General features: G+C 40.2%; 2 protein-coding genes across 4 annotated transcripts; one reads left to right on the top strand and one right to left on the bottom strand.

Annotated features, from left to right (window-relative positions):
• Nucleotides 1–143: 143 nt before the first annotated feature.
• slc25a32b (solute carrier family 25 member 32b) lies at nucleotides 144–8,951 on the top strand. The gene is made up of 7 exons (XM_034103145.2): nucleotides 144–595; nucleotides 5,364–5,514; nucleotides 5,613–5,698; nucleotides 7,192–7,346; nucleotides 7,752–7,865; nucleotides 8,043–8,188; nucleotides 8,319–8,951. The coding sequence occupies exons 1-7, from the start codon at nucleotides 394–396 to the stop codon at nucleotides 8,440–8,442; spliced, it is 978 nt and encodes a 325-aa protein (XP_033959036.1). The 5' UTR covers nucleotides 144–393; the 3' UTR covers nucleotides 8,443–8,951.
• A 30-nt stretch (nucleotides 8,952–8,981) lies between these two features.
• LOC117461328 (collagen triple helix repeat-containing protein 1-like) lies at nucleotides 8,982–15,600 on the bottom strand. 3 transcript variants are annotated; one of them, XM_034103146.1, is made up of 5 exons: nucleotides 15,434–15,600; nucleotides 14,414–14,494; nucleotides 11,665–11,883; nucleotides 11,332–11,548; nucleotides 9,096–9,484 (listed from the first exon to the last, which is right to left on the bottom strand). In XM_034103146.1, the coding sequence occupies exons 1-5, from the start codon at nucleotides 15,545–15,547 to the stop codon at nucleotides 9,342–9,344; spliced, it is 774 nt and encodes a 257-aa protein (XP_033959037.1). In that variant the 5' UTR covers nucleotides 15,548–15,600; the 3' UTR covers nucleotides 9,096–9,341. The 3 variants fall into 3 exon arrangements, with proteins under 3 accessions (XP_033959040.1, XP_033959039.1, XP_033959037.1); XM_034103149.2 differs by lacking the exon at nucleotides 14,414–14,494 and having other exon boundaries at nucleotides 8,982–9,484; nucleotides 15,476–15,600; XM_034103148.2 differs by lacking the exon at nucleotides 14,414–14,494 and having other exon boundaries at nucleotides 8,984–9,484.
• Between the last annotated feature and the right edge of the window lie 17 nt (nucleotides 15,601–15,617).

Here is a 15,617-nt window from a genome sequence, read left to right as displayed (position 1 = left end):
TAAACCGTCTTTGATAAAGAAGTGTAATGAGAGAATAGGGCCGAGATAATGACTTGGATTTATGGTGTTCTTCTAAACTGGTTTTATTTTGAAGTTTATGACCGGAAGCACTGTTCTTAATTTGCTTCTACTTGATACTAGTAGCAAGGTCGAGTAGTAGCGCACTGCTGTGCTCCTTGACATGTAATGCGTTACCTCAGCCATGGAGTATCACCACATGTTTAAAACGTGGTTCCGTTGCTAAAATGCAATTACAATGAGGGCGTGTCAAGGAGTTAGTACAGTGTGTAGGGTAGCTGTGTCAATGTGGTTTATTCTAAGTGTTTGCTAACAGACTTTAGCATTACCATACTGACTGATTCGCTAGCTGACAGGAGTTAATTACCAGTTACCATGAGTTCCGCTCCAAATCACCGTACCGTGAACGTCACGGAGACACAGTCCAGCAAGCCCGTGTCTGCTGTCTCTTTAGCCGGACATGTCAAGCAGGTCTTGGGCCATGTGAAGATAGAAAACCTGGTCGCGGGACTCAGTGGAGGTGTGGTGTCAACAATGGTGCTTCACCCTCTGGACCTGGTCAAAATCAGGTTTGCAGGTAGGCTACTGTAATACATTGTACTTTATCGATACGTGATTGACAATTGTCCATAGTAATAATGTCATTAAAGTCATCTGCATTTATCCACTTTCATGCCATTTGGAAATATGACATCTTAAAATAGATTTCACCATGGTACCATGCTGCTATGGGCAGTGGTGGAAGGATATTTTACTTAAGTTAGGTGTACAAATCTGCCATTCGAAAAGTAACTTAAGTAAAAGTACAAAATTATTCCCATCAAAATATACTTACAGTTCCATAACTTAAAGTACTCATTATGCAACTTACACATTATTTATCTAATATATCATATTCCAATAGACTATTTATATTCTATTTGTATTTACTTGCACTATTTTAACTATTGTATCTGTTTTATTGTGTTGCGCTGTTGGAGGAACCTGTGATTTTCATTGATATTCTACACTGTAACTATTTAGAAATTAGGGGGGAAAGCCTTGAATTGAATCTTGAATCTTGAAATGCAGAATGTTCATTTTTGGAATAGTATATATTTTATCACTGGATTATAATTAGTGATGTTTTAATTTTGCTGGTGGTGAGGGTGGAGATACATTACTTTGTATACCGCCAGGCAGGGGCGTAGCTGGAAATTCTGGGCCCCATGAAAGAATCTATTTGTGGGCCCCCAATCCATGCGAGTGCGCGTTTCAGAAGTTCAGCACCTGAACTGTTGGTGGGTGAGCCTAGTAAAGGATGTCGCATTGCGTTCATCTTCAATGAATGGACCAATGCAATAGTCTACCAAAGAACCTTGAGTCGCACTAGCTGGGCATATTTTCCCCTATTCTTGTGACAATATTTTCTGATACTCAACATACAAAAGCTGTTACTTGTCCTGTCTCTCTGTAATCCCATCTCCAACACAAATAGTCTACTCAAGCACACTATTAGGTTGACAGACACTTACATTTTGATGTGCTCTGTAGTATACAATCGTTCCCTGCTTGGATATACCTTTTACGAAGCAGATTTTGAACTGTCGCGGGCAGAGCACTAGCTTTTTTGCTGTAGCGGCCGGGTTGCTGCCTTTCTCAGCAGAGTGCTAAAGCCCTACCTGTTACACGCGCAAGTAATTCGAGGAGGCGCGAGTGACAAGTGTTGAGCTATTGGTGGGGACAATTCAGGATTCTTGGATACTGGTGGGTCATGACCTTGCGTCCACCCCCTAAACGACATGATGAAACCCAACCTCGAAAACCCTGTTGAAGTTAATGAACTGTAATGGACTGCAAGAAATCAACATGCACTGACTATCAACTTTATCTTCTGTCTATTTAATTGAAATGTACACCCAATACAGGAATGAACAAACAAAAATCTCAACATTCTTTGACTTATTAAATTAAGATTTGAACAACACAAGGACAAAAGTATAAATTAACTGAAGATTTGAACACAATTATAAAACAATAAACTCTCAGGACATGAACACACTTACAGCAAACAATGAAAAATGTAGTGCTAGAGGACTATGCATCAGATAGTAATTGTTCATGTGGGCTGGAGCCTGTCAGGGAAACATCCCACAATCCTGTCATAGACTGGATTTTATCCCTAAATCCCGAACGCCAATCGCCGGACCTTCTTGGTGGCAAAATCTTTTACGAGCTCTTTGAAATCAAGTGACAGAGCCAGCTTGCTTTCAATCGATAACATTGCAAGGCTGTTCAACCTCTCTTGCGACATGGTAGATCTTAAATAGCTCTTGATAAGTTTCAACTTACTAAATGATCTTTCACCACCAGCTACGGTAACTGGGAGCGTCAAGAAAATTCTGAGGGCAATGCAAACGTCTCCAAAAATGCTCTGGAGTTCCATCTTGTATATTGCATTCAGTAGATCAAGAGAGCTACAATCAGGGGGGAAAGTGGCAGAAAATATTTTATTGAGATGCCTTATCTCACTCTCAAACTGATCTGTGAGATCCTGTGAGTATTTCTCCCTCAGTGGCTGACACACAGAAGCCATGACACTGTCACTCAACTTCCCAATTTTAAGTATGGCAGCAAATTCTTCAACAATATTTGCTGTTGTTTGGAACCGAGTGTCCAAGTCACTTATGATCTGGTCCATGGCAGTGAAAAACACAGTGTTACGGAATGTTGTTTCTGGCCTATCCTCCTGACCTGTTCCTTCAGCAGTTTCATCATGAAACCTCTTCCTCCTCCTCTCACGGCAAAGTTCTTTTTTGAAATGAGGTGGAACCTCCATTTCCTTAGCTACCATTGATGCCTCAGACAGAATAGCATCCCATCCATTTCTGAGAGTCTGCATCTCATCTCTTAGTGCAGCAACATTACCTGCCTCCACCTCTATTGAGATTTTCCCTGACTGGAGTATCACATTTCTGTCATCAATAACACCTGTACGTGCAATTTCCTGCAATATAGAGCACAGAACTGTCTCAAAATCCTATGGGATCCTAAAGGATTCCTATAGGGTTCCAAAAACGTATAGAGATTCCTATAGCATTTTTTGACTAGGGATGTTATCCTACACTTTAAGCTGTCTGATATCCCATTACCTGTAACTCTTGTGTCTCTTTCTCTCCTTCTCTGCCTCCTCCCTGAGTCTGCACAGTCACCACATCATTCTACACAGGAGAGCAATACACGTATGAATACACTGAACTGGGTTGAATACATGATTTTTTCTTTTTTCTGCCATGTTCTACCTGGTTGGCTGGCACACACACACACACACACACACACACACACACACACACACACACACACACACACACAGACACACACACACACACACACACACACACACACACACACACACACACACACACACACACACACACACACACACACACACACACACACACACACACACACACAGTGTGCAGGTTAGTTACAGTAGGAGATAGGCTTCTATCATATTATCTTCTATCATTCTATAATTCATTCTTCTTTTATTTTTATTTCAGTTAGTTGTACCTTAAGAGAATTGAAGGCTGGCATCTGTAAATGCAGATAGATATAAGTACTTTATTCTTATTTTATTATCATTATCATTATTTTCTTTCCAATTAAATGAAATCAGAAAATAAGTGGTATATGATGGAAAATATGAAAGTCAATGCTTGAAGGAAAATGGACTTCGGAAATCAGTTTTTTATTTTTTATTTATTTTTTATGTTCTGTAAAAGTCTTGTAGAATGTAATGTTTTATGTTTTGTGTGGACCCCAGGAAGACTAGTTGTTGTCATGCAACAGCTAATGGGGATCCTAATAAACTCAAACTCTAATGGGCTTCGATCTACCAGGTAGCTAGCTAGTCAAACACACACACTGGTTGATGTTACTAGCTAGCTAGCAAACGTCAGCTAACTGCTAGCTAACATAAAGAGTGACCTGTAATTCAATGCAGCGAAAATGAAGAGAAGGTGATGATTATAAATGTGTTTTATTGTATTGAGTGGTAGAAGTAAAGACATGTCTAACATATTCTTTGTTTGAACAACTTACTGAAAAGGTCTGCCACCAATGACAGACTGGTCGCGGTGATTTACACTCAGCCTACCTGCATCAGGACTGCTGTGGGTGGGAGGCAGTTGATCAAACCATTGTGAGCGAAATGCGGGGGGGGGGGTCACAATCTTTGGAAACTTAAAAACTCGCTATTAAGTGTCTATAATCAGCACAAGTTCTTTCATTGCGTATTATTAATTCGATTGAAATTACATACTTATGTTTACAGTGATATATTGGAGGGGACATATCATATTTTTCATATGATCAAAAAGTCGGGGTGCAAAAGCACACGTTTGCTCCCCCAAGGTCAATTGTGGGGATGCACCTGCTCCGCTTGCTCCATTGCTCAGGCGCCCATACCATGCAATGAATGAAGGGAGGGGTGCTCATTCTGTCAAACAGAGTAACAAGCACCTGTTTGTTTCTTTTGTGACGTTTTTTTTAATACAGGCAATTATACTTTTGAGTCATCTACATTAACTTACTTTAGGATAATAATAATAATAAAACCATATTAATAAAAAGATAATAATAGTGTTCTCTGGGCCCCCCACCCCAGTGCTGGGCCCTTGGAATCATCCTAACCTCCCCCCCCAGCTACGCCCCTGGGTACAAATCTGCCATTCGAAAAGTAACTTAAGTAAAAGTACAAAAGTATTCCCATCAAAATATACTTACAGTTCCATCACTTAAAGTACTCATTATGCAACTTACAAATTATTTATCTAATATATCATATTCCAATAGACTCTCCTTGCACTATTTATATTCTATTTGTATTTACTTGGAGGAACCTGTGACCTAAGATTTTCATTGATATTCAGCTATGTAGAAATTAGGAAAAAAAGGCTTGAATTGAATCTTTTCAATTTTTTAATTATTTTAATTTTGCTGGCGGTATTACTTTGTATACTGCCAAGTATCTGAATCCATAATAATGTGTCATATTTCAGTCGTCGATAAAAAAAATTGTATTATTAATATGAACCTGCAAAGTAAATGGTAACGTATCTTTTCAAATACATTAAGTGAGTACAAGTACGACATTTGCTTCCAACTTGTAGTAGAATTATCAAGTAGTATAACATGGAAATGTTCGAGTAAAGTAAAAGTAGTATTTGAATGAATTCACCTTGTTTCTTTTTTTCACCACTGGCTATGGGTTACCTTATTTCATTTGATAAATTATGTTGGTCTTATGTTGAATTCAGATCTGTTTTTTTTTTACAAAGGTCTTTTTTGTCCTTTCAATGTAGTGAGTGATGGCTTGGATTTGAGACCTAAGTACAGTGGCATAATGCACTGTATGAAGAGTGTGTGGCAGCAGGAGGGACTACGAGGACTCTACCAAGGAGTGACACCCAATATCTGGGGTGCTGGAGCATCTTGGGGTCTCTACTTCTTTTTGTAAGGAAGCCATAAACCTGTTGTATCATGATACTTTTTTAGATTTGTTTTTTAATGATCTGTAACCATCCTATTTCCCATGTTGATCTCCCTCACAGCTACAATGCAATCAAAGGGTACACGAAGGAGGGCCGTCAAACGGAGCTGACTGCAACAGAACACCTGGTGTCTGCTGCCGAAGCAGGTTAGTTCTGCATGGATCTGAACACTGCTGCCATGCTAACACACCCACATTATTAGCACATAGTCAACAACAACAGCCAGATCATACTGCTCCTAACTGGCCTCAGCTGACAGGAGGCAGAGTTCACAGCCCCTTCTGTTCACTTTAGGGTCACATGGGTCAGCTTCCTGCTGGACATGGGGAGTTAGGGGCTGGAAATGAAGCTGCTCCAAAATAATTAGTGAGAATTAAGGGAAGCCCATATTAGCCAATGTTAAAATAGATCCTGTAATTCACAATAAAAAACATCCTCGACATAATGCCTCGATATCTCAATGTAATGACCTAGTACATCAAAATAATGCCAAAGTATTTTTAAATAATGACTTCATAATTCAAAATAATGTATCACAATAATGTAAAAACAACATGATGATCATTTTTCTCAAAAGTATGACTTAGTTTCTCAACAATAAATCATTTCTAAGGCAATCCGTAGTCACATCTGACTTGATTCCATTTGGCATTCAAATTGTGCAAAGGTGGAATTTAGGGTTGTAATGGGAGTCAGACAGCTTATTAGGGCCATTATATTAAAAAGGGGTGCGTACAAAACGGAATATTCTCTTAGATTTGATTCACTAATTTATAATAAAAAAACATGAAAAAAATAGTTGTTTTTTTCGTCTAGAAAACCCCTCAATTCCAAGGGTTAACCTCATCACACCACACATGCTGCTGCTTGCCGTGTCTTATGCCTGTAGTAAATTACCTAACCAAATCATACTTAGTAATCAGATTTATCAAGGACAGCCTTGTGATTTGCGCCCAGAATCACGATAATATCATAAGCACCGTGTCTTTAAAGAGACATTTCCCTGAATTGGGCCTAGACAAGAGAAAACAACAAATCAATTTGCAGATTTATAACTTTGTATATCAACAAATAATCAATTTGTTTTCTCCTAAATAGACCAACTTAAACTGAGAATATTCAGAACTTTTTTCCAAAATGAACGCAAATTCTAAATGAATGTAAACTATAACTTGACCGATTGGGGAAGGCATACAATTGTGAGTTGGTAATTCTAGTTTTTACCTACAATTGCACTACTATTGCATCATAGCAAATAGCACTATACTAGCCTGTACTTTTTTAGGCAAATTGTATTCCTGACGTCTTTGTATAAATGTTTTGCCACACGGAACCACAACTGAACATATCATTACCATCCCCTGCTCTGCCAACTTCAGTCACTGCAGTCTGTTAAACTGTTTTGTCTGGCCACCACCAGCACATCACAATCAATCTTACTTGACTAAGTGGCTCTTCTCTTGCTGAGGGAGAACCACTTCATCCTGTCTTGAGTTGCAGAAATATACAGAGAGAGGGAAAAAAGCACTGTTTGACAGAGCTGGCCGTGTGTGAGAACAATATTCCTAAACACTGAAGGTACTGCAGAGTCTCTTTTTTAAACGTCAGCCTCGTTCTAACATTGCCTGTTTTCACCTAGGCATCATAACCCTCACCATAACCAACCCGATCTGGGTGACCAAGACCCGGCTGGTGCTGCAGTACAACGCTGACCCCAGCAGTAAACAGTACAAGGGGATGGTAGATGCTCTGATCAAGATCTACCGCTATGAGGGAGTGGCAGGACTCTACAAGGTAATACATCACCATATATTTTCACTTTAATGTAATACAGCAATATATGCAATGATTATGTTAAGCTGTTTTGTAGAGGACTAATCAGGTTAAACTACCACACTACTTCAGCAAAAGTTGACCTTTATCCTACAAGGCTGTAAATCCTTTTTATGTGAATTCATTAATCCCCACTAGAGGGCATCGACAACCTGTATCAGCTGTAGTGGAGAACTTACAGGCCATGAATAATGGAAATAACAGCCTGACATATTACGCTTTATGTTAATTCTATCAGCCTGGCTGGGTAATTGCAATGATAGTTGTCTGTATAGATCTGATCAAACGTAATTTAATTAAGCAGGTAGGTTGTTGTACCATGTAGTGGAATGTAAGACTGACTTTCAGAGCATTTATCTGTCAAAGGGTTATGTTCCTGGTCTGTTCGGAACATCTCACGGAGCGCTGCAGTTCATGGCCTACGAAGAGCTGAAGAGAGACTACAACAAATACAGGAAAGCGCCTTCAGATGCGAAGCTGGTGAGTCATTAACCACACGAGACACAAACGGTCTGGAAACATGCTCAGTGATAATAGTCATAAAGCTTTACAGTTTAATAGGACTGAGCCCACAGTGGATAACTAGCAGTTAAAGAAGTGAATCATCATTTTCCCCACCCTTGCTCTGCTCACTCCTCCCTCCTTCTGTTTAAACAGAGCGCATGGGAGTACATCACAATGGCGGCTTTATCCAAAATATTTGCTGTGGCCACAACATACCCGTATCAGGTGGTGCGAGCCCGCCTGCAAGACCAGCACAACACATACAATGGAGTTATTGATGTCGTCAGACGGACATGGAGGTATGAGACCCATCCACTCACAGAGAGGATAAACATGCAATCCTACCCTCTGTTTCTAAATGTGGCTGCGGTGGTGAACTGTCCCTTTAAGTTATGTCCAATTTGAATCATGCTTTCCATTTCTCTGCAGGAACGAAGGCGCCATCGGTTTCTACAAAGGCATCATCCCCAACGTGATCCGTGTCACTCCTGCCTGCTGCATCACCTTTGTGGTTTACGAGAATGTTTCTCGCTACCTTCTGGGAAAAAGCTAATAAGGCTCACAATCATGGCATGGACAGCTTTAAAGACTCACACTGACTTTGGTGCCATTCATAAAAACAGAGAGGGACAAATACGTCTGAAGGTGATCTCACTGAATATGAAAATATTGCGTAACGGATTCAACATTGGATTATCAGATGCATGACAAGCTTTCATTCTGGGCAAATGAAGTGAGGATTTTTTTACGAGAAGAGTTTGATAAATATTTCAACATGGTTATGTTTACATTTGGCAGCAGGAAAGGATGACATGTAAACAAGCTGATGTAAAGTCTTCTCAGTGTTCCAGTTGCATGTGTGTAATATTAGTTATGTTGCTTTTTAAATTATATCTTTTTGTTCACACAGCAGCAGATACTTTTTGCTTTTCTGGCAAAAAATTGTAACTGCATTTCTTTAACATTTTACTATAACATCAAGAATGCTTGATCTGCATTGTCATGTATATGAATACAGTATATATAGTAATTTCTTACTATATTGAATAAAAGCAGAGAATTCATAGTTCCTAGACTTGAAAAGAAGTCAAAAAGTTGAGTTTAATTCTTTAAAAAATATCACTTTATTAACAGTAATAATGAATATAAACATGTCACATGAGTACATAGTTCAAATATTGTCAATGACCATTGAACGCTTACCAACAGCACCCATAAGCTGAAAAGCTATAGTACAAAGTGTATTTCTGGTAGACAGAATGACACAGTATTCATTTTTATGGACCTGTCATCTAGTATGGTATTTTAAGAAAATAAAAAAAACCATTCAAGTTACCATCATTGATGCTGTGGCGCCTCAGCAAACCATACCTGATAGTTTTGGAGGGCCAGATAACATACTGTCACAGTACCAGGACTGGTGCCTCCCTTAGTTACATGTCACTTTTTCATTTATTTGGGCAGCTCCTCAATGATAACCCTGGATACTGAATTCCACCCTGTAGACGCGTCACCTCTGGGATAGTCGTCGCAGGTCCCCACCCACACGGCCACATCCACCAGCCCTCCTTTGACACCCTCGCACAGCCCTTCAACTGGAGGGGGAGAAAGAAGGCAGTTAAAATTAATTTCAGGGAACACCCAAACTGTCTCCAGAGATGGGACTTGATAATTGTTTGGTTTCCTGACATGGTGGTGAACTTTTCAAATTGGAGTGTAACTTTATTTTAAAGATTGGTGACCAGACATTACAACTGCAGTTAAATAACCACTTGAAGTAATATCTTGGCATTTTGTGGGTTTAGATTTCTTGCTGTCTTGCCTAGATTTTGATTGGATAATTAATACCACTCTCATATCTGTTGAGCTACAAACAGCATGTCCCCATAAGGACATAGGGAACACCTAGCTCAGTCTTTCTGAAAGTAACAGAAATGAATTAAATAAGTACTTTTTTTATAAAAGGGATAGCTCTGCAATTTGTGGCTTATTTGCTCTCTTGCCATATGTGAGTTAGAGACTGTAGCCTGTTAGTTTAGGACACAGATTGGTTAGGGAACAGCCAGTTTAGCTCTGTCCGAAGGCAACAAAAATGATTAAAATAAGTATTTTTTATAAAAGTGATGGCATTTATGGGTTTGCTGTATTGCCTAGATTTAAAGTAGATCATTAATACCACTCTCATATACTGTTTGTTGAGCCAGAGACAGCAGTCTGTTAGTTTAGCATAAAGACTGGAGATAGGTAGCACCTAGCTTAGCACTGTATGAAGGCAACATACATTAATTATTATTATTTATTTGCTGTCTTCCTAGATTTAGATTAGATAATTTGATACCACTCTCATATATGTTGATCGACATACAGCAGCCCATTAGCTTAGCACAGAGACTGGATAGGGAACAGCTAGCTTAGCTCTGTCCAAAGGGAACACAAATAAATGAAATCAATACTTTTATAGAAGGGATAGCTTGGCGCTTTTTTGCTCTCTTGCCCAGATTTTAAATTAAAAGATTGATATCGCTCTCACATCTGTTGAGCTACAGACAGCGGCCTGTTAGATTAGGATATATACCGGATAGGGAACAGCTAGCTTATCTTTGTCTAAAAGCAACACAAATGAATAGAATAAGAATGTTTTGATAAAAGGGGGGAATACCAAAACCTTGGACCAGTTACTCCCTGAAGGCAACCTGATTCTGGCCTATGTTCCCAGGGTCCCATGTTTTTTTTAATAAGACTAACATTGTGGGAGAATGGCTATCCTCGCAGTTCAATTGCAAACGAGAAAAGGACTTTGTAATTATAGTTGTAACATTAAAAATAACTTTTAGCCACTGTTGAGATATTGTTTCAAGTCAAAAAAATTATCTTTCCCACAAATTTGAAAGCGAAGGTCTCTTATAACTTCAGCCAAACCTACATAGGGTGGGTGTTTTATGTGGACCAAGTAAAACATACAATAAACATGTCACCTAGAGAAACAACCTTGCTGAGAACATAGGATCTTTGTAAGGTGTTTATAATTAGTTATGTCAAGTAGATATGGAGCAGGGGAATATGGGACCCTGGCCGTTTAGAATCCTGGGAACATAATATGCTTTGTCCAGTATAACACTTTATCCAAGGGTGACATTTGATCTTTCTATACAATGTTTTTGGAAAAGATTAAAATAATATTTACTTTGTGAGCTTTAGAGGTGCTGTAACTAAGACACTCTACCTTTGAACAGAGCCAGGCTAGCCGATTCCTTAGCCTTATGCTATGCTAAACTAAGCTAACCTGATGCAGTCTCTAGCTTAAGCTCATCTAAAAAACATCTAACTCTCTAAATTCCCAAAATGTTGAACTTCTTTCAACTAAAGTATTTTATAGCACTGTTAAAAATATGTTTGGTTTAGGTTTATCCTAAAAAAAAAAGTCCATGACTTTAAGCCGTACCTGAGGATGTTCTGTGGATGTTGATGGTTGAGTTGAGCTCAGGACTTCCTTGGTCTAAGTAGATGATGGACTCTATGGGCAAGGGTCCGGCGCACTCTGCTCCATTGAAGGTGAAGTACCACCTCTGGCAGCATGCATTCTTACACTTGAGTCTGAGGGAACCGCTGAAGAGGACTCTGAGGGCGCTGTCTGTACGCAGCTTGGTGAACGTACAGTCCTGCAACAAAGCAGAGGGACATCTTGGTAGTTCTCAAACATTTCTATGGATGAAACGTTTGACTTGGAACACCATTTTCCGCAGAAACAAGTCATTCAAGGTTTTGTAATACTTACAGCTACTTTACCCAGGTCAATCCCATAATTGAGAGAGTTCCAGGCACACTGCTTGTAGTTGGGCCTCCAGGGCTCTTCAAAGATCTCGTTGATGCACTCGCCTTTCTCGCCTTTCGGCCCGTCGCGACCTGGAATACCCGGCGTTCCCGGGATGCCGTTGGCACCAGGGTTACCCTCTCTGCCAGAGGTGCCTGCTGGACCCTGCACGCAACTGCCAAACTGGGAAAACAGGGAAAGAGGAAGTCATGGTACCATTGGACAATGAAAAGAAGTCATGGAACAACATCAGAGTCTGCTGTTTCCAACTTCCTGTTTTAGTTTTTCTTTCTTCTCCCTGGGGGATGTTTCCCAGTTTAGGGTTGCATGCACCTAGACACCTCAATGCTGCCATTCATCCAACCATCACACACAAGGAGCCAGATTACACCTCATATAAACAAATACACTGCCATAGGGCTGAAGTAAGTGTAACACAGATGTGATCCATACCAAGCCAAAGCAATAGAACCAGCCATCATGAGGCCGTGAAGCAAGAGCATGACAGTGTAACTGTGTTAATGTGGAACCAATGGCTTGCTGACAGGCTACATTAGAAGGTGTTTGGCCACACATCTATCGGCGTGGTGATTCATTGTCCAGCTGAATCTCCTGCTATGTTTAAACAGATGCTGCATCTTACTCAAGCTGACTCAGAAAACACTGAGACAAGAGAGCTTGCCAAAACGGCCCTGCCATATACAGAGATAGACACAATGAAGATCCAAATAGCTTTGCTTAAAAAGTTCCTCAAGGGGATATTTCGACCAACAGATTACAGTGTGTAGGTCAGCCAGGGCCGGCCCTGACCAATTTGCCGCCCTAGGCAAGATTTTAGCTGGCGCGCCCCCCCCCCCCCCCCCCAAATGCAGACACTCACTATGATTCGCACGTGCATGGTTGTGGCATGACCACAAAAACAAAGATATTGACACAAGATGTGTGCAACTGTATTTAGTTTCCTATCCATTTGAACATGATTTTTTTTATATTGAAGTTAAAAGCATCAATCTGGTGCACTTTGAGAGCAACATTAGGAGATCTATGGATACATCTCTCAACACCCATATGAAACAGAACTGTAAGCAGATTTTCTTTTTCTTTATGGATATTTTACAAATCACTCCCCTTTCAAACTGTATTCTTGTTTATTAATAACTTTTTTGTACTCTCAGTATTTTATACCTGTTTTTCATCTATTCTCTTATTTTTTTATAACTATAATGATCATATAAAGGTGTGCCTTTACCTCACTGAGCTGAGGTTATCAGAGCCTCTCAGTCGTCTTTCAGGAGAGAGCTCTCTAAAGCTCTCCCCCTCGCGGCTGCTTACACAGTAAATTCCAATGTTAATAAAAGCACACAGAAGCTGTGTACGTTTTTTGGGAGTTTGATTTATTTTAAATGAATACAAATACAAAATTAAAACCTATAATTGCACACTAAAACCATTATTTCAAAAAAAGAACAATTTCACATAAACCTTTGGTTTTTACTGGGACTGGGGCAGTTCAACTTGATTTTGGGGGGGGGGGTGTGCCATAGTTTATGGGTGCTGTACGCAATATAGGCGTAGTTCTGTTAGTATAAGATAATAAGATGTACTTTGTTGATCCAAAATTGAGAAATTGTGTTGTTATGAAATAAAAAAAAAAATATTTTTTTTTCTATTTTCGGCGCCCCCTATGGGTTGATGCGCCCTTAGCATTCGCCTATACTGCCTATGCCGAGGGCCGGCCCTGAGGTCAGCTCTTTTTTAGTCTGAGTTAGGTTTTAATTAGGGTTATGTGATATGTAAGTGTCATTTACTCATTTCTTCAGACACGTGGAAATGCATCGTTGCCATCAAGCAAACGCTGATGCCAAAAGGATTTGGGTCTGGGCTTTTGTTGGGTCAATCCTGCTCTTTAGCTCGGCATACAGCTGCGGACCAGTTATGGCGGCACATGGCCAAATGGCATTAAGGCAAAAAACCAAGCCAAGAGAGGGGAACAAAGAGCTTGTACTCAAGTTTCAACATCTTGTCTCGACTTTAGTCTCTGGGGTGAAGGAGAAAAATGTATTTCACATTATGGGAATCTGGAAAATATCTGAATATAGACAGAATTACAATATTCTAGTCAGCTGTGGTGAAAACAGATGGTTGGGAGTCTGTTTTAGCCATTTGGTGGCTGCGCTGGAGCAACCTGGAGATGTGAGGTCTGACATCATCTGTATGGGACACTGGGACGTCTGAGATGAAACCATATGCTGCAATAGACCAGGAATTTGGCCTGAAGGAAACTGGACAGAACTTCGAAGCACCTAATAGATTGCAAAATGTGGAAATACGGAGTCCGCCTGGTTGATATTCGGCAAGGAAACGTCTCAGAGCTTTATTAAGGGTTAGGTTTTGGACAAGTTTCAAAGCAGACTAATGAATGGAACCTCTGTCCACTTAGCTACAGCTGAGTTCAATATGAGCTTCCAGTCGGCTGTTTCGAGTAGTGCTGCCTGCCTGCATGAATTACACCCCAGCTCTACTTCATATTAGTAGCACACAGTTCATCACTGTAAGAGAAGCATAAAGGCTGCATTTGCTGAGGAATCAGTAGTAAATCGTGCATTAGTCAACACTGAAGCTGGAGCGTGCACAGCGGGAATAAAATGCTCAGCTTTGAGACTTTTAGTTTTGCAGGATCTCACAAGGTTGCAAAATAGGATTTTATGATTACCATTTTGTTCAAATTAGCAGATCTTTCTTCTCCAGAGTGTCTAGTAGTGCAGTTGGGCTTTTCTGCATCATTTTCAGCGCACTAGATACAAATGGTAACATAAGATGCTATTCATTATATCCTTTTCACTCATGGAATATAACTTTGGAAGGTAATAAAGAGCAAGTGCTTGAACTCTGTGGTGCTCAAAGCGCAGACTTCTAGGAGTCCCTTAATTGGGAGGTCACAGTCAGACTCCAAGCAAAATAAACACCAGTTCCACTTTCATTTGACTCCAAGAGATTGGAGAGAGAAATGTGTGTCCACTTTGTTTCTTCACTCTCCACCTACAGCACGGGGTTATGCAATTCTAGACAAAGACAGTCTATGATTGGGGTTGGTGTGAATTGAAATGAAATAGTTTTTCTGCCAATTTTTTCAGATAAACATAGATCAGTCCTAAAATGAGTCAAATCCCCCCCCCCCCCCAATACCAAACCATATTGCGTTGTTTAAACGTATGAGACAGCAGAGATAACATAGAGACAAACAGTATGAGCCAGACCCCAACTTCCTGTGAGGGGGGTTTCCTGTCCACTAGTCTGCTGGAGAGCAGCCAGATAATAGAGGTCCAGCTGACCACACACAAATAGGATTTCTCCTCTGCTGCTGGAACCAGGTCGTTTTGGAAACCGTTTTTCCAAAGTGATAACCACCCTAATTGTACTGAAAGCTTGAATCAGTGTATTACTTTTTTAATTTTTGGAAAATACTTCTGACAAAGTAACGAAAGGGTAATCCCAGGATGAGTTGGAACTTCACATGCAAAGTTCTCTATGAATGTTAATAGAGATGCATAAAAAAAGCGCTAGATGACAACAAAGCCAGTCAAGTGCACTCATTACAATTTCAAATGAGCACATTTAATGGGTTTTCCGTTACAACATGTATCCAAAACGCACACAAATCCTGGATTGGAACATATCTACTTTTGGTAATGATTTTAACAGCCACACTATAATTGTAGCTAATCTCCCTTACCTTGTCAGCGTCAGGATCCTTTCGGTATCCTCTATTTCTCACCTTTTCCACGCCATAGAGAGGTAACGCCAAGCAGACAAGCAGCAGCAGGCGGGCAATGAGAGGAGACATCATACAAGGAGGCAGTGTGTGCTCTGAGAGACTGCAGGATACTCTCGACAGTTCACTCCGACTGACTCACACA

The sequence above is a fragment of the Pseudochaenichthys georgianus genome, chromosome 16 (genome assembly GCF_902827115.2).
Source record: "Pseudochaenichthys georgianus chromosome 16, fPseGeo1.2, whole genome shotgun sequence".
Lineage (NCBI taxonomy): Eukaryota > Metazoa > Chordata > Actinopteri > Perciformes > Channichthyidae > Pseudochaenichthys > Pseudochaenichthys georgianus.
This window is presented reverse-complemented; position numbering and strand designations above follow the sequence as displayed.